The following is a 23,379-nucleotide window of genomic DNA, read 5'->3' as shown; positions in this document are numbered from 1 at the left end:
GTTCAGCAGCTCTCCTCTTCCCGAAGTTTTTCTTCAGAAACTAAATATTCTCAACATTTTATAAATACTGCCAAGTAAAAGAAAATGACAGGCATTCCTAAGTGACACAAAATTTGCCCACCAATCAAATAAACTTCAAATGCCACTAGTCTCATTAAATAATCCCAAACTGAGATAAAACGGTGGTCCTTAAACCCCTTGCTTTTTGCATAAAGCAGAATAAAATAGTACAAGTCAATCATAAAATATTAATATACTATGAAAAATTTCTTTGAAAGTCTCCTTTGTGTTCCTGTCAGGATATGTACTCCTCCCCCTTCATTGACCTACTCTAGTCTTCAAGGTCCAGCTCAAACACAGTGCACAGCAACTTCATTCTTTTCCAACTCTTACACTCTGGCATGGCAATAAAACTAAAAGCTCCTTAAGGGAAAGAAAGGGTTTACACTTAATCCTTTCTTTGTCTTTGGAATTAAAAACAACCAACATGGTACATATATAGTTCCTTCAAATCTATGCTTTCTGTCTTAATCTATTATATAGCAGGAGTATTTAACTCTCTCCATGGAAAGAAATGAGGCAAAAACCCCAACATTTTACCTCCTCTTCACTTTCTTTATCTTCATCATCTGAAGACTCTTCTTTGTTTTTCTTTTCCTCTTCATCACTGCTAGATTCATCTGACAGAATTTCAGGACATTTGGTTCGCTTAGCTTTCCTGGACATTCCAGAACTGTTCCGTTCCTTCTTGTTGCCTTTGCTAGAAGCTTTTTTAGATTTTGGCAATGGCTGCATAAAATAAGGATAACATCAATGAGGTATTATGTTTCCAAGTCAATCACCTCTTTTTGATAACTACTTCTCAACTCAATTCTTCTTGTTCCTGTCTCAAGAAATTTTATTTCCAAGCCTAGCAGCTTTACAGAGAATAATTCATCTTTAACTTCATGTGTCAAGTCAACCTTTTTGTCTGCACTACCAATACCCTTTCATTTTTTTAGAACCTTAGGTTCTAGGCAAGAGACTCTTCACATATTTGAAAGAAGTATGTGTTCTACATTCTGATATGGAACTAGAAGCACAAGTGCACACACTGTGTTAAGTTCAGATATTTGTTTATACTTAATCAAGATGATATTTTCAGTTAGACTTGCTATTTATTTCACTCCTACAAGCATTAAAACTGTCACTGCCTTCTTGCTTTAGGGGATCCACTAATCGACCAGGAGGAATCATCCATAAAGGAAATAAAACCTCACTTTACACATCTTGAATTGATGAAACATAGTTTATATTCATATTACCTATGGGTTCTACTTTCAATAATGCCAGGATTATATTCTCACTGATGATTTTAAATGTGCAATAAGTGTTGAGTATGTTAATTATGAAATGAATTAAGAACCACAAAATAAGTGCCACTGCCATTACTGATATTCAATTAAACCATGTATATTTAAAAAGCAGAGATCACATGAGGCAAATAATCTGATTAAAAAATTTAATTTTTAAATGCTTTCTTAGGGGAGTATTTACTAACTTCTGAAATTGAAAACTATAAAATAACCTTGCATCAAGGATCTGAAAAGACAGACTAAGGAATTAAAATTATTTACTTCTAAAATCATGGGCATCTTTTGTCTTTATTTTTGCCTATGTTATTTTCTACAATAAGGAAAATTCTGTAACGTAACCTTAAGATACGCGATTGTGTAAATGTTACTGGTAACTCTAAGCTATCTCTCACGAAACCAGCAGAACCACAGGTCCCTTCTCTTCCAGGAAATTTCAGTCTTAGGGGTCAATGTTACCTGTACAGAAATTAAGAAAAGGTGGCTGCTTTGTGTAATGTGGCATTTTCAGGCTATCTACAACCCACAGGACAGCCTCTAGCTTGCCCAAACAACCTACCCTTCTCTGAAGACAGACTGGGAAACAGCCAATCTAGGTACCTCCAGAAAATAAGTTAGTGGACCAAAGATATTTCTCAGAGGTTCTCCACAAGAAACCTCCTAGAATGTATACAGATAACCTTGTTATGTGAACTACTGCCATTACCACCTATTACCAGGAACCAAATCCATCTGGATAAATTCTTTGATATGCTTGTTTGGAGAAAAGGTAACTCACCGTCCAAACTCTCACTACTCACTAAATGAAATCCAAGACATGAATATATCTGAAAAATGCGATATCCCTATGTCAGCTCAGAAACCAGATGCAGGTTATAAGAATATAATCTGTATGTGAAATCAGTAAGATGAGGACTGGAATGGGTGCTGGATAAATTTATACAAAAAAGTGAAAGAATGTTGCATCATTCAAGAAACCAATCAAGAAAATGCAACTTCTAAAAATAAACAAAGAGACTTTCATTTTTAAAAAGTAATAATATATAAATGCCTTAGAGCTTTCCTATACTGGTTCTAAAAATAGCTGAATCTATTAATCAGAATCCAATGTCAAGAGCATCATCCCTTTTTGGAAACAAAAACTGATTAACAGTCAAGCTAGAAGTATAAAAAGATAGTAAAACAATGTTAAATCAATAATTTTAAGACTATTCTAGAGCAGAAAAAAATAGTATTAGTGACTTTATAGTGTTTTCCTCAAATGATGGAAGCATATGGTAGCACAGAAAATAGCTTGAGATTGATACCATTAGATTAAGGAGCAATCATCACAGAATCAGATATGAAAAATGGATGTAAGAGTAAGATTCCATAAAAAAGGATAAAACAGTGGTTCTCAAAGTCTGGTTCATGGAACCTGCAGTTTCCTGAGACCTTTCCAGAAGTCCAAAAGGTCAGAACTATTTTCATAATAATACCAAGGCATTATTTATTCACTCTTTTCACTGCATTGAAAATGTGTAGTAATTGTGCAAAAAGCAAAGGTGGGTAAACCTACTGGTACCTTATCGAGATGGAGACAGCAAACTGTGTTTGTAGTCATTATATTCCTCACACCCACACACCAGTTCTTGATGAAACAGTAAATACTGTGTTAACTCTCAACCTTTGAGTACATGTCTTTATAACATCGTGTAACAAAATCAGAGGTACACATAGAGTACTGTGGCTACAGAAGGAAGTTCACTGATCTTCTCAAGGAAAAGCACTTGCACAACTGAGCAGTGAACTAAGCTACCTTTTTTCATGGAATATCATTTTGAAAAGAATAATTAAAAAACTATGCCTATTCAGACTTAGGTATTTGATAGACATAGTCTCAGAAATAAATGTGAGCCTGTCACCTCAAAAAAAACCTGACAGTATGTATTGCCAATGATAAATTTCAAAATTTCAAGTGAAAATTAAAATTTTGGAAAGTTCACATCCACTATCATGGACCTGACAGCCTCCCAATACCTAAAGATTTTTTTTTCTGATGAGACAAAGGTTATATTAATGAATGTGACTTTTTGACAGTGTTCAATGAAATGCGCCAGCATTTGGAAGATATGCATAATTCAGGGAACCAACATTTTCCAAATGGAGAGTGCATATTACAAAATATGCATAGGTAGAAGGTCCAAGTTTATTAGCATGGTTTTAGATACAACTAACCTTTAAGAACCTCCCCACTGTGGAGTTTTGGTGTTATATCAAAGGAGACTATCCATAATTATCTGAAAGGGTTTTTAAAATATCCCTCCTTTTTCTAGATACACAGCTGTGTGTGACTGGATTTTCTTCATGTACTTCAAGCAAATCAATACATTGCAACAGAAGGAAATGCAGAAGCAAATGAGAATAGAGCTGTCTTCTCTTATGACAGACATAAACAGATTTGCAAAAACAGAATGCCATTCTTCTCATTAAAATTTTGTATAGTTATTTTTCATACAAATATTACTTCTGTTAACATGTAGTGAGCCTGTTATTTTCAGTTTTAATTCAGAACACAGTAAATATCAAAATAATCCACATAAGCAAAAGCGCTTGAGGTCCTCATTGATTTTAAAAGGGTAATGGGGTCTTGAGACTGACACATTTGAAAATCACTGAGAAACGTTGAATATAAACATATCCCTCATAACTCAGGCAACTTAGTAATTGCTTCTGGGGAAACAGTGTTCAAACTCATCTTTTAAATAAATCAACTAGAACCCCTCCTCCCCCATTACCATATGCCTTCAGTTTGTAGCTGTATGACAAAAATATCCTTAAGTATCACTATCCAGCTTATGGTCGACAGGACCAAGAGCAGACAAAAATAAAGTCCCAGAGCTATTTTCTGGTTTCTAATCTTAATGCCCTTCTCCCCTCACTGATGGTGTTCCCCTGAACTCCTAGGCCCTCTAGAACTCTTCCCAATTTCTTTCCTATCAAAATGAGAAAATATGAAAATTTTTGCCAAAAGATTGAAAACAAACTGAAAATGCAAGGTCATATAATTAACACTTCAATAAACATTTTAACTCAGTGATGTCCTCTGTTACTGTTAAACAACCAGGGCAAACCTAATCCAGATTTTAGAAGAGTAGTGAAAACTGTAAGGCTTTTACTTCCCTGTCCAGCTCCTGGGCTCTCCTGATGATTCTGGAAATACAGCCCAAGAAACTTCAAAGAGCCACCTTTTTTCTGTCACTTTCTCATAACCTTATTCCAGTATCTAGTAAATATCCAGCTTTAATACACCATCTTGCCTTTCCTGATCTGATGATAGGTCGCACACCCTACCTCACCAGCCCAACACCTAACCCTCAGCTCAACCTGTTTCTGTTCTTCAAGTGCCTTCTATACACATAACTCTGGATACTTCCTTTGTATTTCTGTCCCATTTGACATTTAGTTAACAATTATTTTTCTTAATCTTACATCCTTTACATCTGATAAGGGAAAACACATCCGTATGCCTTCTCTGTTATTTCTATCAGGAAACTGTTGCAGATATGTCAACGGAAGGCATATTCTTTGAATGTAAAAGATATTACTGAATGTTGACAGCAATGCTAATTAAAATGTTCCAGAAAAAAAGAGAATGGAGACACTACAAATAACTGATTTGTTACTGAAATAGTAAAAAGTGATCCTCACTTTGCCAGAAGGCTTTGGATGCATTAAGAAATTCAAGATCCTTTTCACCAGTTCACTATTTACACCTGATCGCTCCAAATCAAGAACCTCGCAGATGCTCTTTAACATGGCATTTCTAAATCTGAAACAGAAAATGGAAGAAACCAATGTGATTATGTAGGAAAGTTCATAAACATTCTCCACAATATAAAGATAATAGCTAACCAAACTGGCTCAGCCACAAACATTAAGAAAACAGCCAATGTTTCTCTGAATCTTAGAAGTACTCCCGATAATCTTGACTACTGCACAAAATACAACCAGATGTAATTATTAATAAATGGAAAACATCACTTACCAATTAAGTCTTAAAGGTGGTATGAAAATAAATTCACTTAGTTCACTGAAATATAACCTAAAGTTTTCAATACTATAAAATTCACAGACTTGTTAATTCTTCTGGCTGGTGATTGATCAAACAACACATTTTCCCCTGAGTATTCCTACTGACAATGTCTCAAAGAAGGTATAGGTAATGACCTTTAATACTTAGAGTTTTTAAACTACAGGTGACTTAACAAACAAAAACTCTTATAAGAATATATCATCACATTAAAAAATTTTTTCAAGAATATATCATCTTGTTTGCATTAGAATGGAAATGATTTCTATCAAATTGATTAACTTCAAAATAGTTTAAATGGTACCTGTAAGTGGGAGAACAGAGTGACTGGCAGGGAACAGGAATGGAAGAGTTTTCACTACATTTCCTTTGGACCTCCTGAATTTTGGACTGTGTGAATGATTTACCTGTATCATTCTTCTAAGAAACAGGAATTGTCTTTTGAGTTTTCAATAATCCTGACAGCCGCTATTTATCAGAAATAGTTAATACTTTATGATGACATGCTCTTGGAATTTAAAGCAAAGAATCATCAGTCTACTAAAAACGTAAGGGCAGTTATACTTAACTGTTTAAAATTAAGTGTGAAGCACATTAACTATGATATTTATAAAAATAACTTACTTTTTCAACATTTCTTCCTTCTTTTTATATTGGATACTTCCTTTTTCAAATGGAAATCCACTGAACTGACCCACATTCTTCTTTAATGAGGACACCTGAAAATGTTTCTCCTATTAATGCTACTTATTACCCAGTAATGTACACAAGAAAAATTTCAAAGCCAATACCTTTATTTTCACACCTGTCTCCACATTATAATATTGGTGTATTCAACATTTTTTCTTCACATTGGAAAACTGTATTTGCTACTAAAATATTAACATTATAAAGTGCTCAAACTCAATTCTTTGAAAATAACAATTTGAATTGAAATGTATTTCATCTGGGAATTTTTACTAGTAATTATAAAACCACAACTAAATGTTACCTGACAGCACCAGGGGATGTGGAAAGTTACTAAAAAGACAGCCTACTCCCTGGCGGTCCTGTGGTTAGGGCTCCGTGCTCTCACTGCCAAGGGCCCAGGTTCAGTCCCCGGTCAGGGAACTAATATCCCACAAAGCCGTGCGGTGCGGCCAAAATAAATAAATAACATTAAAAAAAAATGACATCCTTTCCCTAAATAATACAAGTTGCTAGTAACATTTCTTATTTTCCAACAGAAAGTCAGGGATTGATTCTTTAAAAAGAACAGAGCACCTCCAAAAGTTAATACCATTTAGCAGTAATGGGACTTGTGTAGATTAGATTGTTGTCAGGGTCGACTGAGGTAACACACATGAAAATAAATTTTACCATTCTTCAGACAGTCAAACAATGTCAAACTTTACTCTGTCCCCTCACAGCTCAAAGCACAGTCTCCTCACTTATATGAAATACTGAAGTTGTGTGTACAGTATAGTAATTCAGTAAATGAATCACTGATTTATTCTAACACTGGCAAAAAATTACCACCTAATTTAACAGATACTTCCTCAAAATGAGATACAATATGCTGTAATCATTTATTTCTGAATGGTTAGAAACATCCAAAAAAGGGACTTCCCTCGTGGTCCAGCGGTTAAGACTTCATGCTCCCAATACAGGGGGCCTGGGTTTGATCCCTGGTCAGGGAACTAGATCCTGCGTGCCACAACTAAGACCCAGCACAGCCAAATAAGTAAATAAATATAAATTAATTTTTTAAAAATCCAAAAAATAGATTTCTTCTAATACAGTTAAAAATCACTAAAATCATCATAATTTTGATTTCACAATGTGAAATTTTAGTCTGCCTTAAAAACAACTACAGTATGAAGAGCCCTGGATGTTAAAATACTAATGGCTAATATCCAGCTACATGTCCTGTGATAAGTCATTCAACTGTGTGTCAGCTGGCTCACTTGTACGGTATGGAGATTGATCTAGTTGATTGCTTAAGTCCTTTCCAGAACAAAATTATGCTTTCATTATGAAGTACTTTAACACATAAGTATACTACTAGGTTAAAAGGTATAAAAAAGGTCTTACTGTGCCTGGTCTGTTGTAAAGCAGTTTATGTAGATTTCTAAGTTCATCCGTTTTCTTCTTACTCAGAAAAAAATGTATCCTTTCAATTTCACAAAGTTTCTGCCCCTTTCCTAGGAAAAAATACCATGTTAAAGTTAAATACCCATTATGTGTTAGAACGTTTAATTTAATGAGAATTATTTTTACAGCATAATTTACATATAACTTCTGTTCTAATAGGGCAAATTAAATAGAATTACACCAGTTATATACTGCTACTTAGCAAACACTAAAAACTATTAAGCACTGCTATCCACCACCTTGTACATTTAGGCGTTTTCACTATAAAATGAAAGGAACATAAACTTACCTTGTACAATTGTAAATGGCTCTCTTTGCAAGGAAGAGACTTGCATCGTCAACCTCTCTACTTTTTTCTTTTCCCTCTTGCCTTCCACGATGAGACTCTTTTCTAGAAATCAATTTAATACTTCTTAAATAACAAAAAGCTTAAAGAAGGCATTAACTTTATTACATAAACATAAACTCTTCTCCTGAGCATGATTCTGAGAAGTAAATGATACAACAGAGATGAAAATACGTGATAAGTTAATAGCGACACTGATGTTTTTTTAAAAGTAACACTTTACTTACCTGGCAACCCCACAGGGGAACCAGTTTTAAAAAAAAAAAATCAGAAAGCAAACAAACTTCTATCCAGCTACAATTATTGCTATGGAAGTCCAGTCATTTTATTTGTGAAAAATCACCAAGGTGCTCATTAAACCTACGATTTGACTAGACCTAATTCTATTAATTGGGATTCCATTTACCATACATCAGAAAACAGCAAGTTTAGATTGAGATTCTAAGAACTTCAAGAGATATTCAGGGCAAAGCAATAATTTAGTAAGCTGACAGAAGAAAAGCAACAGTAAGGCAGAGCAGCCTGGAGTTACTATGGCTAGGGTAAAATTCTACAAGTTTACATTTAAGGCAATCAATTGGGAGGGCATTACTTTGTAGTTCAATAAATGATGTTCATAATAATGGTCATAAAACCCTGTAAAAAAGTTTTGCAATGTTTAGTCCGGACTGCTTTTTTTTTTCCTAAGCTAGGTAATATATATATTTTACAATTTAAACATTATGCTGGATTTTCTTTTTTTTATTTTTGGCTGTGTTGGGTCTTCATTGCTGCGCACAGGCTCTCTCTAGTTGTGGTGCGCAGGCTTCTCATTGCGGTGGCTCCTCTTGTTGCGGAGCACGGGCTCTAGGCCCACGGGCTTCAGTAGTTGTGGCTCGCAGGCTCAGTAGTTGTAGCACACGAGCTTAGCTGCTCTGAGGCATGTGGGATCTTCCTGGACCAGGGCTCGAACCCGTGTCCCCTGCACTGGCAGGCAGATTCTTAACCACTGAGCCACCAGGGTAATCCCTAGGCTGGATTTTCTAAAACCCACTTACTTTCTGACTGAGATAAAGTCAGATAAATAAGAGGACACTATAGATTGTTGGAAGTCCTTCCATTCATTCACTTGCATGCCTGTTTTGTGCCAAGTTGCACTAGATACTAAGGAGGCATCAACAGATGATTAAGAAACTGAATATTTCTTGAAAGAGATCATGTCTACTGGGGTCCGTGAGACACAAATATACTCCAAAGTAGAAGATGATAACACACTTTAAGAAAGATATAATTGAAAGTTCTCTGAGTTGATGAAAGAGTAATTCTTTTTCGATTATGGAAAAAGGACCAAAACACTGGATCTGGCTTTGAAGGACAGGTAAGATTTGGAGACATAAGGATCTGCCCACAAAGAATTAGTAAAAAGAAAGGGATTCCAGCAGGTGTATGCTGGCAATGGTGTGCAGCAAGGAGAGAAAGCACTCTAAAGCAACGCTGGTGACCACTCCGCTTCCTTTCCCTGAGTGATGTAAGCCCTTTGCTTGCTGCTGATTACCATCTATAAGCTAATGACTTTCCTGGTCTACCTCCAGTCCAGAGCCTTCTCCTGAGCTTCAGGCTGTCAACTGCACAGCTCCACTTCATGTCCTACAGGCACCAAACTCAATGCATCCGAAACAGAAGTCATAATCATCTCCAAACTCACTCACCTTCATGAATTCTATCTTTCAGAAAATGGCAGTATTATCCACCCAGCTGCCAAAGACAGAAACCTAGGAGTCATCTTTTACAAGGCATCTCCTACCGCCCTTCCCCTCACTCCCCAAACCACTGCCAAGCTAAGTCAATTCACCCCCTTACTTGGCACAAATTTCTTTTTCTTGTTTCTATGATGCCTCAGTAGTAGAGTTAAATTTTCAGGGCCAAGTAGGATAAAAACATCCACAATTTCGATTGCTCCACAAACACCTCAAATGAGGAAAAGGAGAACAGTAATAAATTAGGATAACTATAGAACTGCCTGGGGCTAATTTTTTTTAATTTTCACGTTAAAAAAAAAAATCACAATTTAAACTGCCATCAGTCTCCCGAGCATTACTGTACCGGTCATTTATAGAATTTTTACATGACTTCTATAATTTCTTCCTGATGTGAAGAAATTCATCATCTCGGTGGTATCCAAAACCAAAAATTCGAGGAAAAAACGCTGAGAAAGTCTTGGACTAGTAGTGAGATACTGCGGCCAATTTCCAGTTATTATATTATGAATAATTTTAAAATAATTCATATTTTTCCTAAGCGTTTTTGTACTTAAACGTGGACATGCTTCCCCTTAGAGCACATACCACTTTAGACAAACAAAAGGCACACCGTGTAATCTCAACCCAGATTTTATTTATAAAAAGTGCTGACGGTGGACTGGTTTAGACTTAAAAAAAAAAAAAATTGACAGTGAAACCTGGGTTTGGGACGAAATCCTCAAACCTCTTCCCAAGTTTGGTTGAGCGGTAGTCAAATATTAAACAAACCAAGATTGGGCTAACACCACGAGAGAAGGCTAAGATCTGTGACACAGAGCTTTAAGTGGTTAGAAACATTTTAGGAAGCTGGCACACCTAAGGGGCACTGCCCCATTCATCCTGGATAAACTGACGCAGCATACCACTCAATTCTCTAAGGCTCCTCGGCTTCGTGCGTCCAAATAGGCTACTACCGCTCTCTCTCAACACCAAAACTGAGACAGCTCTGAGCTCATTTAACTTTCTTTCACAGTTCACTGCTTTCGTATTTAACTACTTTCTAAGGGAGCAACAGCTTTCACCGGTGTTTCCCCGTGAAAGTAACTCCCCTAAGCCTTTGAAAAGAACGTCTGCTGAAGTTCGGCAAATAAATTAAAACTATTAAAATATTTCCAGGACTCGTATTAATAACTTTTTCAAGTCTTAATATATGATTTCAGTTAGGACCCTACAATAACTTCAAAAGGCAGAGGACGTGTACTTAAATTAGCAAAAACAAAACATTACCTTAGGAACTCCCAAGGCTAGCAGTTTTAAAAAAACAGATCTGAAACTTACAAACTTCCTGTCAAATGATAAAATGTTATGAACTTCTCTGTTGCTGGCGAGAAGTAAACTGCACTCCAAAGTAGTAACAACGGAACGAGTACTTTTTTTTTAATTGGAATTCCCAAAGTTATTTTCTCTGCTACTGCTCAACACCAAAAACCCTAATTCCGCAAACATTCTTACTGAAAATCACTCCGATTTAGCGTCTCTAAGCGCAAAAACAGCCAGAAAACCGTTTTCGGTAAAATCGATCACTAGCAACGAGACTTCCTCCCCACCTTTCTCTTCCTCTTCCTCCTCCTCCTCCTCGTCGTCCTCGTCCTCCTCTTCACTTTCTTCTCTCGGGCCGGGCATTTCGGGCTCTTTCTCGGACGCGGGCTGGGCGGGGGCTCCCTCTCCCTCCGCAGCAGGGCCGGAGGAGGACATGCTGTGGACCTGCGGGCGGGGAGGAAGCCACACGTCTCGGTCCCCTCGCCCCCGGCTGGAAGGACGCGGCGGCCCCAGCCGGCCGCCCCCGGGAGCCACGGGAAACCTGACCGCAAAGTTGCCTCCCAGCGTAGCCGGGTCTGCTGCTCTCACTCCCCGGGGGCGGCTTGCCTCTCGCCCCGCAGGCAGTCCGGCCGTCCTGAGGCGGGAAAGCGCGGGCGCCTACCGCCCCTCCCACCGCCCGGCCCGCGCCGCCGAAGGGAGGTCATGGGTTCACATTCTGAGGCTGGAGCCCCGCCCCCCCCCCCCCCGCCCGGCCCGCGCCGCCGGCCGCCCCGCGTCCCCTCCCCCGCCCCAGGCCGCCGTCCAAATGGCCGCGGCGGTGCGGGCGGGCCCCGCGCGCCCTCTCGGCCTCTCCTTCGCCAACGCGGCCCTCACCACGGGTCCCGGCCGCCGCGGGCCTGGCGCGCGAGGGCACGAAGACGCTCCGGGCGGCGGCGACGGGCACCGAGGAGGACGCGCGCGGGCTGCTCGCTGGCGTGACGCTTGCGCCGCTCTCTCGAATGCCCAGAATCAACAAGATTTTCAAAATGGCGGTTCGGGAAGGAAAGCGGGAATGCGGCGGCCAATCAGGGCCGTGAGCTGGGAGTTGGCGCGCGCGGAGTGGGGGAGGCGGGGCGGGCCGGCGCCTCAGTGGGAAGCCCCGGCGGGCTGGGCTGGGGCAGGGGCGCGGGGGTCGCCCTGGCCGCGGGCGCAGGGGCCGCACGCTCCCAGGCGGCCCCCGGCGGCGTCCGGCGTCTGGTCGGCGTTCTGCCGGGAAAGCGGACAGGACGCTTCCCGGGCTGCGGGCGGGAGCGGGCGCAGGACCGGCGAGGCGGCGCCGAGCGGAAGAACGCTAGAGGGCCTGCATGTGTATTGTCTCCGTGGCTCGTTCCCGGAAAAGAGGAGCGGCCGCGAGTCCGGGAGGGGGCGGGCGGAGGGTGGTGAAGAAGTTTACATCCCGTGAAGTCGCTGCTACAGTATTTCCCAGAGGTTGAGGGGAATAACTAAGTGAGCGATCTCATTTGGGTCCCAGAGATCACGCTGGTGATGACTCCCGAATCTGCTGTATTTCGAAGGACCCCGTCGCTTGTAAGCTGCACCGCAAGGGAAAAGCCCCTACCACGTTGAAAATTCACAGTCACCGGAGAGAAAAAGATTTCCAGACCTGTAAATGTAGGGGGAAATCATGTGTGTTAGTTATAATAGAGGAAATAGAGTTCTAGGCCAGCTCCGCAGAATCCTTTAAAACTAAACGTTTTAAAAAAGTGAACACATTGCTCCCATACGCTTGAGTTTTCGGGCTTGCAGGTCGAAACCCTAGCAATAAACTCATCTTTTGGCTTTGTTTAAAAAAAAAAACACAACACAGTGCTTCCCCCCGCCCAAATGCGCCCCCTTACTGTATTTGATTCCCTTCATTTCCCCCCCACCCCCGAAGTCCTCAACCACTGTTTACCCAAAGGATCCTTTTACTGGATGAATTTAACAGAAATATGATCAGTTAAATTTGCCTGAATGGACTCCGGTTTGTAAGGCAAAAGTTAGACATTTTCTTTGAATCTTCTTTTTTCCTTTTGTGCCCCTACTGAACACATAAGCAAATCCTGTCACTTATACTCTCAAATTTAAAACCGTTTTTCACTCTACTGATACCACTCAGATCCTGTCCACTCTGTTGCTTGGATTTTGACATAGTGCCTCACTGGTCAGGTGGCTTCCACATTGCTAGCCCCACCTCCTACTAATCACGTAGCAGCCAAGGTGATTTGTTTGTATTTTTGTTTTAATTATCAGATTGGGTACTCGCTTGCTTAAGACTCTCCAATGATTCCCCAACATACTTGGAATAAAATTCAAAATACTTATGGTTGTCCACCAAAGAAAAATTCACAACCTAAAAGTTGCGAGTTACTTTTTTTTTTTTTTTTAATAAATTTATTTTTGGCTGCATTGGGTCTTCATTGCTGTGCCCGAGCTTTTCTCTAGTTGTGGCGAGCAGGGGCCACTCTTTGTTGTGGTGCACCGGCTTCTCATTGCAGTGGCTTCTCTCATTGCAGAGCACAGGTTCTAGGCGCGTGGGCTTCAGTAGTTGTGGCACGCGGACTCAGTAGTTGTGGCTCGCGGGCTCTGGAGCACAGGCTCAGTAGTTATGGTGCACGAGCTTAGTTGCTCCACGGCATGTGGGATCTTCCCAGACCAGGGCTCAAACCTGTGTCCTTTGCATTTGCAGGCAGAGTCTCAACCACTGTGCCACCAGGGAAGCCGTGGGTTACGTTTTATTCAGGGAACTTACTGAGGACTATAGCCTGGAAGAGAGCATCTCAGATAGCTCTGAGGAACTGCTCTGAATAAGTAAGGGAAGAGCCAGGCTATATAGGAGTTTTTGCTGAACGAAACCCACAAAACAACAACAAAACCCAAACAAAAACATGTAGTCAAACATCAAAAGATTACTGCTAATCACAAAAAAAAAGATCTCAAGTTAATGATTTTACTGCTTTTCTGGGAAGATGCAAGAGATTGGGCTCGTTGGAAATTATTCCTTAGAAATGCATCTCTTTTTAAAAAAATACATAATTTATTTATTTTATTTTTGGCTGCATTGGGTCTTTGTTGCTGCATGCAGGCTTTCTCTAGTTGCAGTGAGTAAGAAATAAACTTCTGTTAAAATTGTTTAACTGCGGTTAAATAAACTTTTACCAAAAGAACCTGTCTCATCCTAATATACCATCGCATCACAATAAACAAAAAATGCTCTGAATCTTAGTAGTTTATTTTGGTTTGCATGCATTTGGCAAATCCCTATTGATCACTTACTATGCGTCAGGCCCTGCTTTAGGTGTCAAGAATACTGTGATGAACAAGACAAAGTCCCTGCAGCCACAAGGAGTTTACATTTTAGTGGGGAAGACAGACAATAAGCAACTAAAATTTTCAGATAGTGATAAATGCAACAAAAGAATCAAAGACCTTTTTTTTTGTTGTTATAAATTTATTTATTTTTATTTTTTATTTTTGGCTGCATTGGGTCTTTGTGGCTGCCTGCAGGCTTTCTCTAGTTGCGGTGAGCAGGGGTTACTCTTCGATGCGGTGCACGGGTTTTTCATTGTGGTGGCTACTCTTGTTGCAGAGCACCGGCTCTAGGCACATGGGCTTCAGTAGTTGTGGCACGCAGGCTCAGTAGTTGTGGCACACGGGCTCTAGAGCACAGGCTCAGTAGTTGTGGTGCACAGGCTTAGTTGCTCCACAGCACGTGGGATCTTCCTGCACCAGGGTTCAAACCCATGTCCCCTGCATTGGCAGGCGGATTCTTAACCACTGCGCCACCAGGGAAGTCCTTGGAAATGCATCTTAACTATCTAGGGCCAGTATCCTGTTTTTCTCTGTCCTGAATTCCCCTCAGGGTGCAGTGGCTGATGGCTTGATGGTGGTAACATTTGCTGTTTACTGGAATGACAGGCAACATTTTTTGCTTACTGAAATGGCAGGCAACAATTATTTTTTGTCCACATGGTTTATAAGGTCCTACATCATCCAGTTGCTGACAATCTTGATTTCATCCCTCTGACACTCTTGGCTGTTTCAGCCACACATACCTTTGATGTTCCCCCATAAAGCCAAGCTCACCCCTACCTTTGGGCTCTCCACTTTTTTTCTGCCAGGACTGCTTTTCCCTCAGAATCTTCAAGTGATTTGTACCTTCACATCATTTAGTTCTATGCTCAAGTGCTTCTCCTATCCCAAGAGCATCACTATTCCCTTTCCATTCTTTTTCAGTCATTCACTTATTCATTCAAAAATATTTATTGAACACCTACTCTCTGCCTGTCACTAGGACTAAGTCCCTGCCATCTTCAAGTTTGCATTCTAGTTGAGACAGTGAACAAACAAACAAGTGAATATATTGTATGACAAATAGCTATGAAAGTAAAGCAGGTTAAAGGAGATAGGAAGTACCAGTAGGATGGATGGGATTTTATTTTACATATTTGATAATTAAGGAAGATCTTGTTAATAAGATGGCATTTGAAAAGAGATCTTAAGTAAATGAGGCAGTGGAGAAAGACTAGATATATTCTAAAGAATTCTCTAGAGTACTGAATTTGGGTTATGATGACCTTGGGTTTTTGGTTCAATAACCAGAACAGAGTATGTATTTGCTGAGATGAGGAAGACCTCAGGGGTTGGGGGAGGGTGCAGGCTTTTATTAGGGGAGGGGCAAGGAGTAGTGGGGAGGGGAGTCAGTTATTTTTTTAGGCCTGTTAGGTCTGAGATTCCTGCTAACATCCAAATGGAGATTCAGGCTAGGCAGTTGGATACGAGAGTCTGCCATTCAGGTGAAACTCTAGCCCAAGATATAGATGTAGTTGTCAACATGTAGTAGATGGTATTTAAAGCTCTGAGCCTAGAGGAGCGCACTAACAGAGTGAATATCAGCAGAGGTGAGGAGAGGGTCAAGATTGTACCCTGGAGCTCACCAGTGTTTAGAGGTTCAGGAGAGGAAGTGGAACCAGCAAAGGAGATGACAAGGAGCAACTGAACCCAGTGAAGTGGGAGGAAAATCAAGCGAAAATGTCGAGCTTCAGAAGCTAAGTGATTAAGAAGTGTCTAAGCTGAGAGAGCGATCAGCTGGGTCAAAGCTACTAAAAGGTCAGGTGAGATAAGCACTCAGAATTGATCGTTGGGCATAAGAATGATGAGTTATCAGCAGCACTGACAAGAGCTGTTTCTCTGCAGTGGTGAGTATGAAGGTGCCAGGAGTGGGGTTAGAGAGAGACAGGTAGGTAAGGAATGGAATCAGACACTTTCCAGGAATTTTACTATTTCGGGGGAGCAGAAAAATGGAGCAGTAACTCAAAGGGAGCTTGGTTCTTTTTTTTTTTTTATAAAGTTATTCATTTATTTTTGGATGCGTTGGGTCTTTGTTGCTGCGCGTGGGCTTTCTCTAGTGGCAGCAAGCGGGGGCTACTCTTCGTTGTGGTGTGCGGGCTTCTCATTGCTGTGGCTTCTCTTGTTGCGGAGCATGCGTTCTAGGCACGCGGACTTCAGTAGTTGTGGCACGTGGGCTCAGTAGCTGTGGCTCATGGGCTCTAGAGCGCAGACTCAGTAGTTGTGGCACACGGGTTTAGTTGCTCCATGGCATGTGGGATCTTCCTGGACCAGGGCTCAAACCCATGTCCCCTGCATTGGCAGGCAGATTCTTAACCACTGCGCCACCAGGGAAGTCCCGGGAGTTTGGTTCTTAAGTAGGGAGATATTACTGTATGTTTATGTGATGATGGGAATGAATCAGTAGGCAGGGGGAAATTGGTGATGAAAGAGAAGGAGGGGACAATAGCTGGAGCTGACCTAAAGTTGGTATGTCAAGTTGGGCTCTGTAAGCAGATGCTGAAACAGAATCTGGGGTGTCAGATATTGATTAGGAATCAGTACCTGTGAAAGGAAGGGGGAGAAAGCAAGAGTGGGCAGAGGAAGAGGTCAAACTGTAAAGCAGAACTGGCCAAGCCTCAGCCAACTCCATGGGGAGTTCTGGAGTGAGTACAGCTCTGCAGAGTGTCCTGCGTGGCTGAGCTTTCATACCCCCGCCTTGCCCAGTCACTGCATGCAAGCTGCCCCAGGAAGGGCATGACCTGGGATGAAGTTGATCACAGATGGGGCAGCCGCTGAAGATGACCAAGGAGGCTGTCTGCTGACTGCGGGCTCTGCAGCTGAGCAACAGGTCCTTCCTTGAAGGGGGATCTAGGTGACACATCTTCATGTCTACATGGAAGATGAGAGGCAATGGAACCTAGTACACAAGTGGAGAAGCTGTCATTAGGACAATTTCTATGTAGTAGCAGAAGGGAAGACAGAGGATACAGCTTTAGACAGTGGGTGGGGTTGGCAGATTTGTGGGAACTTCAGAAGTTCTTATTCCTTTGAACTTCTCAGTGAAACCAGGAGCAAAATCATTGGCTGTCAGTGTGGGAGAGGACAGTTGGAGGTTTCAGGAGGGAGGAATGTGTGCTAGTCATATAGGAGAATGGGAGACGAATGGACAAGAGAATGTAGTAGGGTTGCCAGGCAGCGGCAAGGAGGACCAATTGAGGTTAGTGGCCATGAAGTCAAAGTGAGCACAGTCAGGATTATTGTTTTTCTGCAGCCATATTCAGCTACTAGGATTAGGTATAAAGGTGGCAAATAATTGGATTTAACCAGGTTGGCCTTTTTTCAGACGAGTATGAAGAGAGGAGAGAAGGGTGAGTTGAAGATATGGGTGCGACAATGAACATAATGATGGAGCATAGAATAGGAGTTGAGTAGGGAGGAAAGTAACAATGTGAGAGGGATGAGACATGGTGAAAATAGGGCAAGATTAAGAAGTAAGGTCTTGGACTTCCCTGGTGGCAAGTGGTTAAGAATCCGCCTGCCAAGGCAGGGGACACGGGTTCGAGCCCTGGTCTGGGAAGATCCCACATGCCGCGGAGCAACTAAGCCCATGTGCCACAACTACTGAGCCTGCGCTCTACAGTCCGTGAGCCACAACTACTGAGCCCTCGTGCCACAACTACTGAAGCCTGTGTGCATAGATCCTATGCTCTGCAGCAAGAGAAGCCACCGCAATGAGAAGCCCGTGCACCACAACGAAGAGCAGCCCCCGCCTGCCACAACTAGAGAAAGCCTGCGCACAGCAGCAAAGACCCAATGCAGCCAAAAATAAAAAATAATAAATAATAAATAAATTTATAACAACAACAAAACAAGAAGTAAGGTCTTTGTTTCTTTTGTTGCATTTATCACTACCTGAAATTTTTAGTTGCTTGTTGTCTGTCTTCCCCACTAAAATGTAAACTCCTTGTGACTGCAGGGACTTTGTCTTGTTCATCACAGTATTCTTGACACCTAAAGCAGGGCCTGACGCATAGTAAGTGATCAACAGAGATTTGCCAAATGCATGAAAACCAAAATAAACTCTTATTATGAAGATTCAGAGCATTTTTTGTTTATTGCGTTGCAACGGTACATTAGGATGAGACAGGTTCTTTTGGCAAAAGTTTATTTAACCGCAGTTAAACAATTTTGTTTAACAGAAGTTTACTTCTCACTCTATAAAACTCTTGGTCAGTTCAGGCAACTCTGCAGGGCTTCCTTTCCTGTGATTTACTCATTGCCCTAGGCTCCTTTTGGTCTTGTGATCCACCATCACGATATGAGTCCTGAGTGTTCACAGTGTTAGGGGAATAGAGCAAGACACGAACTCATACCAGCTCCTCTAGGGTTCTGCTCATTGGCTAGTGACCAGATGGATCATGCTACCCCACCTCACTGCAAAGAATCTAGGCAACATGGGGGCACATATGGAACAGTTGGTGAGCTTTGCTGTCTCTGCACAGGGGGGATGATAATTACAACCAAATAAGGTACAGTTGGGATCAACAGGGGACCGTGCTTAAAAATATTTGTTGGTTTAATTTTGGAAATGTTAAAACCCTGATTCTTAAAGTGGTTTCATTTCTGCCTTAAGAAGTTTTTACATCCACTGTACACAGACATCTTATCTTTCTTACACACATATCTATCTTTCCCAGACGACAAGCTTCATGGGCAGGGACCACATCCATGCTTATTATTCTCTCCCAGTCCTTGGCACAGTGCCTAACACAAATACTTCTAAAATATGTGTTTAATTGAAATGCATCCCCTTTTGGTTCTGAGACAGTGGCATGAGTCTGTTGTCTGGATGCCATTTAAAGACCTTCCAGCAATACCAGCTCCGTAAATTAAAGTGGCTCGAATAAGCTGATGACCAGATTCTCTTTTAAACCCAGTCATAAATATAAATATAGTGACACATTTGGTTCTTCTAAAAACAAGATATCATACTCTATTCTGGTAGAGTTAGCCAAAGTATTATACACAGGTTAGTAATTTGAGATTAGGTTTGAAAATATGTGAATGCAACGATATCCAGTTGGTTGATAAATGGGATATTCTAGCTCGGACAATGGCCAGAGAAGACTATTCAATGTAAGCAGTAGGAGAAGGTGAGGGATATGGTGGTAAAACAATAACAGTTGGAGAACAAAGGATAAGTGATTACCAAATTTTCGCCCTAGAATCTAATTTTGCTCTAAATTTAGCAAATATCATTTGTAACACATTTTATTAATATATCATTATCAACTGTTTCATGGAATGAGACCAAAAAAATAGAGATGACAGAGCTTTGGTATTACTTCCCTTGTTTTCTGTAAAATAAAATCATCTCTGTTGAAAGGGGCTTTTCTACTTATGCACTAACATTGTTTAGATTATATTAAATGCCATCACTGTTGGTAGAATCATAACATCACAGGCAGAAAAGTGTTTTCCACTACAAGTTGGCTAGAAATCCTCAACATTGTCACAAGAGTATTGTGACAAAACAGAGTATTATCTTAGAAAATTGACATGAAACGCTAAAATATTCCTATGGGGGATTCCCTGGTGGTCCAGTGGTTAGGACTCTGTTCTCTCACTGCTGAGAGCCTGGGTTCAAGATCCCACAAGCCAAATGGCCAAAAATAAATAAATAGAAAGAAAGAAAGAAAGAAAGAAAGAAAATTCCTATTTTGAATCTATAGACTTTTATAAATAAAATATTTCTTTTTTAAACTTATTCTTCATTTAAAGGAACTAGAGAAGGTTTGGGTGGTTATCTTCCCCATAGGCAGCTCGGGTTTAAAAAATTAAATTTAGAATAAACAGATGTTTGCAAGTTATGTAAAGAAAAAGGGTTTTCGAAGTGGACGCTTGGGCGCCGAGCGGCCGCCAGCCTCTTGCCCCGCTCGGCGCCCCCGGGCTCTCCCTAGGCCCACGCCAGGGCCCCGCGGCCAACGAAGGACCCCCGGCTCTACGGCTGCCGGGGCCTGCGCACCGGGACCGCCACGGGCAGCACACCCAGCCAGCCCAGTCTGAGTCTCTGCTGCCTCAACCGGATCCTGAATGTCAAAAAGCAGTGTGTCTGTTGGATGAATTTGAGGACAACAGGAACTTTGGGTGACGCTGGCCCTCTGGACGATACCACCTATGAAAGACTGGCCGAGGAGACGTTGGACTCCTTAGCAGAGTTTTTTGAAGACCTTGCAGACAAACCTTACACATTTGAAGACTATGATGTCTCCTTTGGGAGTGGTTTTAACAATTGAACTGGGTGGAGATCTAGGAACGTACGTGATCAACAAGCAGAACCCAAACGAGCAAATCTGGTTGTCTTCATCCAGTGTCCGCAAGCGTTACAACTGGACTGGGAGAAACTGGGTGTACTCCCACGACGGTGTGTCCCTCCACGAGCTGCTGGCCACAGAGCTGACTCAAGCCTTAAAATCCAAACTGGACTTATCTTCTCTGGCCTACTCTGGAAAAGGCACTTGCTGCCCAGCCTAATGCTAAAGACATTGAAAGCTCTAAAGCCAAGACCCCCTTCGTTCTGCTGAGTTCAGATTTTTAATTTCCGTAGGTTTCTTTGGATTTATTGTCTGATTTCCCCCCTCACATGATAGCCCTTATCTTTTGTAATGTCTGTATGCCCACGCCTTTAATATATAACCTCACAACAAAGAAAAAGAAGAAAGACAAATTCCAGGAGGATAAATGAATTGGCTTCACTATTCATTCCCTGAAAGACTTACTACAAAAACAGCATGAAGAGTGGCCAACCTTGCCATCCTATCTCAAAATGAGACTCATTAAAGGGAAGCCTAAAACATTCCTACTCCTCTTGAAAGTGTAAACACTTCTAAGCCCTTTAGTACTGAAGCATCAGTGGCAACTCGGGAATTCTGAAACCAAAGACCATTTTCTGTTTGTGCTTTGTGACTGCCAGGGTGTGGCCCGCATGGGGTTAACACAGGGAGATGTGGTGCCGTGTCTTCCATACGTGCATATATATGTACACACACATTTACATGTGTGTGTACATATACATATTTTAAATTTAAGAGTCAGTATAGAATAAGCTATTGCAACACTGGTCTGAGGATGCAAAAAAATCCCCCAAAAGCCATCTCTGTAAGCTCATGGATATAGTATAATAAATGAAGTCATGGAGCTGAGAGGTGCTTGGTAAACTGTGAAAGGCCACATAAATGAAAAGATGTTGGTGTTAATGAAAGGAACCCTGGTCTTACACTTGGCCCAGCCCAAAAGTAGTTGGACCAGTTTCTCGAACTCCCTGGACCTCTGTTTCCCCGTGTTAACAGAAAAGGTTAACATGGATAGAATATAGTCGATTCCCAATTTAGACATTTAGTGGTCCCCTCAGGCAACTTAACAGGCCAGCTTTAATTCCCTCTAGTAGAGGAGATGACAGTGAAGAGTTTTTTTTTTAAGCTATACAGTAAGTATATGGTTTTGGGTTTTGTTCTACTTGAATTTCAATTGAATTCATGTTCAAGTAATCATCTTTTATTGTGCCATTACCGTGCTAAGCCTGGGTTGTAGGCTGAATGCTAAGGTGTTGATCCTAACCCCCAATCACAGCCCTCATAAATGAGATTAGTGCCCTTATAAGAGAGACGCCAGAGAGCTCCCTCATCCCTTTCACCATGTGAGGACACAGCAAGAAGACAGCTGTCTATGAACCAGGAAGCAGGCCTTCACCAGACGCCCAGTCTGCCTGGGGCCTTGATCTTGGACTTCCCAGCCTCCAGAGCTATGAGAAACAAATTTCTGTTTATAAGCCAACCCCCACCCCCCAAAAAAAGAAAAAGGTTTTTCAAAGATGGTGCTGGGCTTCCCTGCTGGCACAGTGGTTAAGAATCCACCTGCCAGTGCAGGCGACACGGGTTTGAGCCCTGGTCTGGGAGGATCTCACATGCCGCGGAACAACTAAGCCCCTGGGCCACAACTACTGAGCCTGCGCTCTAGAGCCCGTGAGCCACAGCTACTGAGCCCGCGAGCCACAACTACTGAAGCCCGAAAGCCTAGAACCCGTGCTCCTCAACAAGAGAAGCCATGGCAATGAGAAGCCTGCGCACCGCAACGAAGAGCAGCCCCCGCTCGATGCAACTAGAGAAAGCCTGCCTGCAGCAACGAAGACCCAACATGGCCAAAAATAAATAAATAAAATAAATAAATTTTTAAAAAAAGATGATGCTGCCTCCTAATAATATTTTTTGGAAAATTATTATTTGTTTTGTCTCTCTCCCATCCACATCTCAACCTAATGCAGTGAGTCTCAAGTGGGGGAGGGGCATTATGCCCCCAGGGGACATTTGGCAATGTCTGGAGACATTTTTGGTCGTCCCAAGTAGGGAGAGGTGCTACTGGCATCTAGTGGGTAGAGGCTTGTGACGCTGCTTAAACATCCTTTAATGCACAAGACAGCCTACACAACAAAGAATTATTTGGTTCAAAAGATCAATAGTGCTTAGATTAAGAAACCTTAATCTCATGCAATGTACAGTACTTTCTTTTCCTAGCACTCCACTAAAACTTGTCTCATAAAGACCAGTAATGATCTCCAAATAGGCAATTGAAAGCCTTCTTTTGAATACTGCTATACTTTTACTTTATTTCTATGCAGCATTAGATACTGTTTAGCATCTCCTTCTTTCAAAACCTTTTTCTCTTGACTCGCATGACATTGCTTTCTCTAGGGTCTCCTCCTTTGCTGGCTATCTTGCATCTGTTATCCTCTTAAATGTTGGTGTTCTCCAGGGATCCCCATAGGCCCTTGCTTCTTTCCTTAGACATGATTTTCTTGGGTGATCTTATCCACACCCCTGGTATCAATGACCTCTAGATGAATAAAATCCAGATCAATATATTTAACAACTTACTTTCTCTTTGAGCATCACACTCTTATAATTGCCTATCAGATTTCCTCGCTTAATATCCCATTAATATCTGAAATTCAACATATTACAGCTAAACCCATTCTCTAACAAATCTCTCCTCTTTTTATTTTTATTAATTAACTGATTTATTTATTTTTGGCCA

At 41.4% G+C, this 23,379-nt stretch overlaps 1 protein-coding gene and 1 pseudogene across 2 annotated transcripts in view; one reads left to right on the top strand and one right to left on the bottom strand.

Annotated features, from left to right (window-relative positions):
• Positions 1 to 11,995, bottom strand: part of DEK (DEK proto-oncogene) — a 29,648-nt gene extending 17,653 nt beyond the window's left edge. Inside the window, exons 1-7 of one of the 2 annotated variants that reach the window (XM_007461255.1) lie at positions 11,815 to 11,995; positions 11,229 to 11,385; positions 7,847 to 7,948; positions 7,498 to 7,607; positions 6,049 to 6,143; positions 5,043 to 5,163; positions 601 to 789 (exon numbers count right to left, since the gene is read on the bottom strand). In XM_007461255.1, the coding sequence (XP_007461317.1) occupies positions 601 to 789; positions 5,043 to 5,163; positions 6,049 to 6,143; positions 7,498 to 7,607; positions 7,847 to 7,948; positions 11,229 to 11,376 (765 nt within the window). In that variant the 5' untranslated portion in view covers positions 11,377 to 11,385; positions 11,815 to 11,995. The remainder of the gene's footprint in view (positions 1 to 600; positions 790 to 5,042; positions 5,164 to 6,048; positions 6,144 to 7,497; positions 7,608 to 7,846; positions 7,949 to 11,228; positions 11,386 to 11,814) is intronic. The other variant, XM_007461256.1, reaches the window with a different exon arrangement.
• A 470-nt stretch (positions 11,996 to 12,465) lies between these two features.
• Positions 12,466 to 20,823, top strand: LOC103070566 (frataxin, mitochondrial pseudogene; annotated as a pseudogene).
• Positions 20,824 to 23,379: the final 2,556 nt, after the last annotated feature.

The sequence above is a fragment of the Lipotes vexillifer genome, unplaced genomic scaffold (assembly GCF_000442215.2).
Source record: "Lipotes vexillifer unplaced genomic scaffold, Lipotes_vexillifer_v1.1 scaffold863, whole genome shotgun sequence".
NCBI lineage: Eukaryota > Metazoa > Chordata > Mammalia > Artiodactyla > Lipotidae > Lipotes > Lipotes vexillifer.
This window is presented reverse-complemented; position numbering and strand designations above follow the sequence as displayed.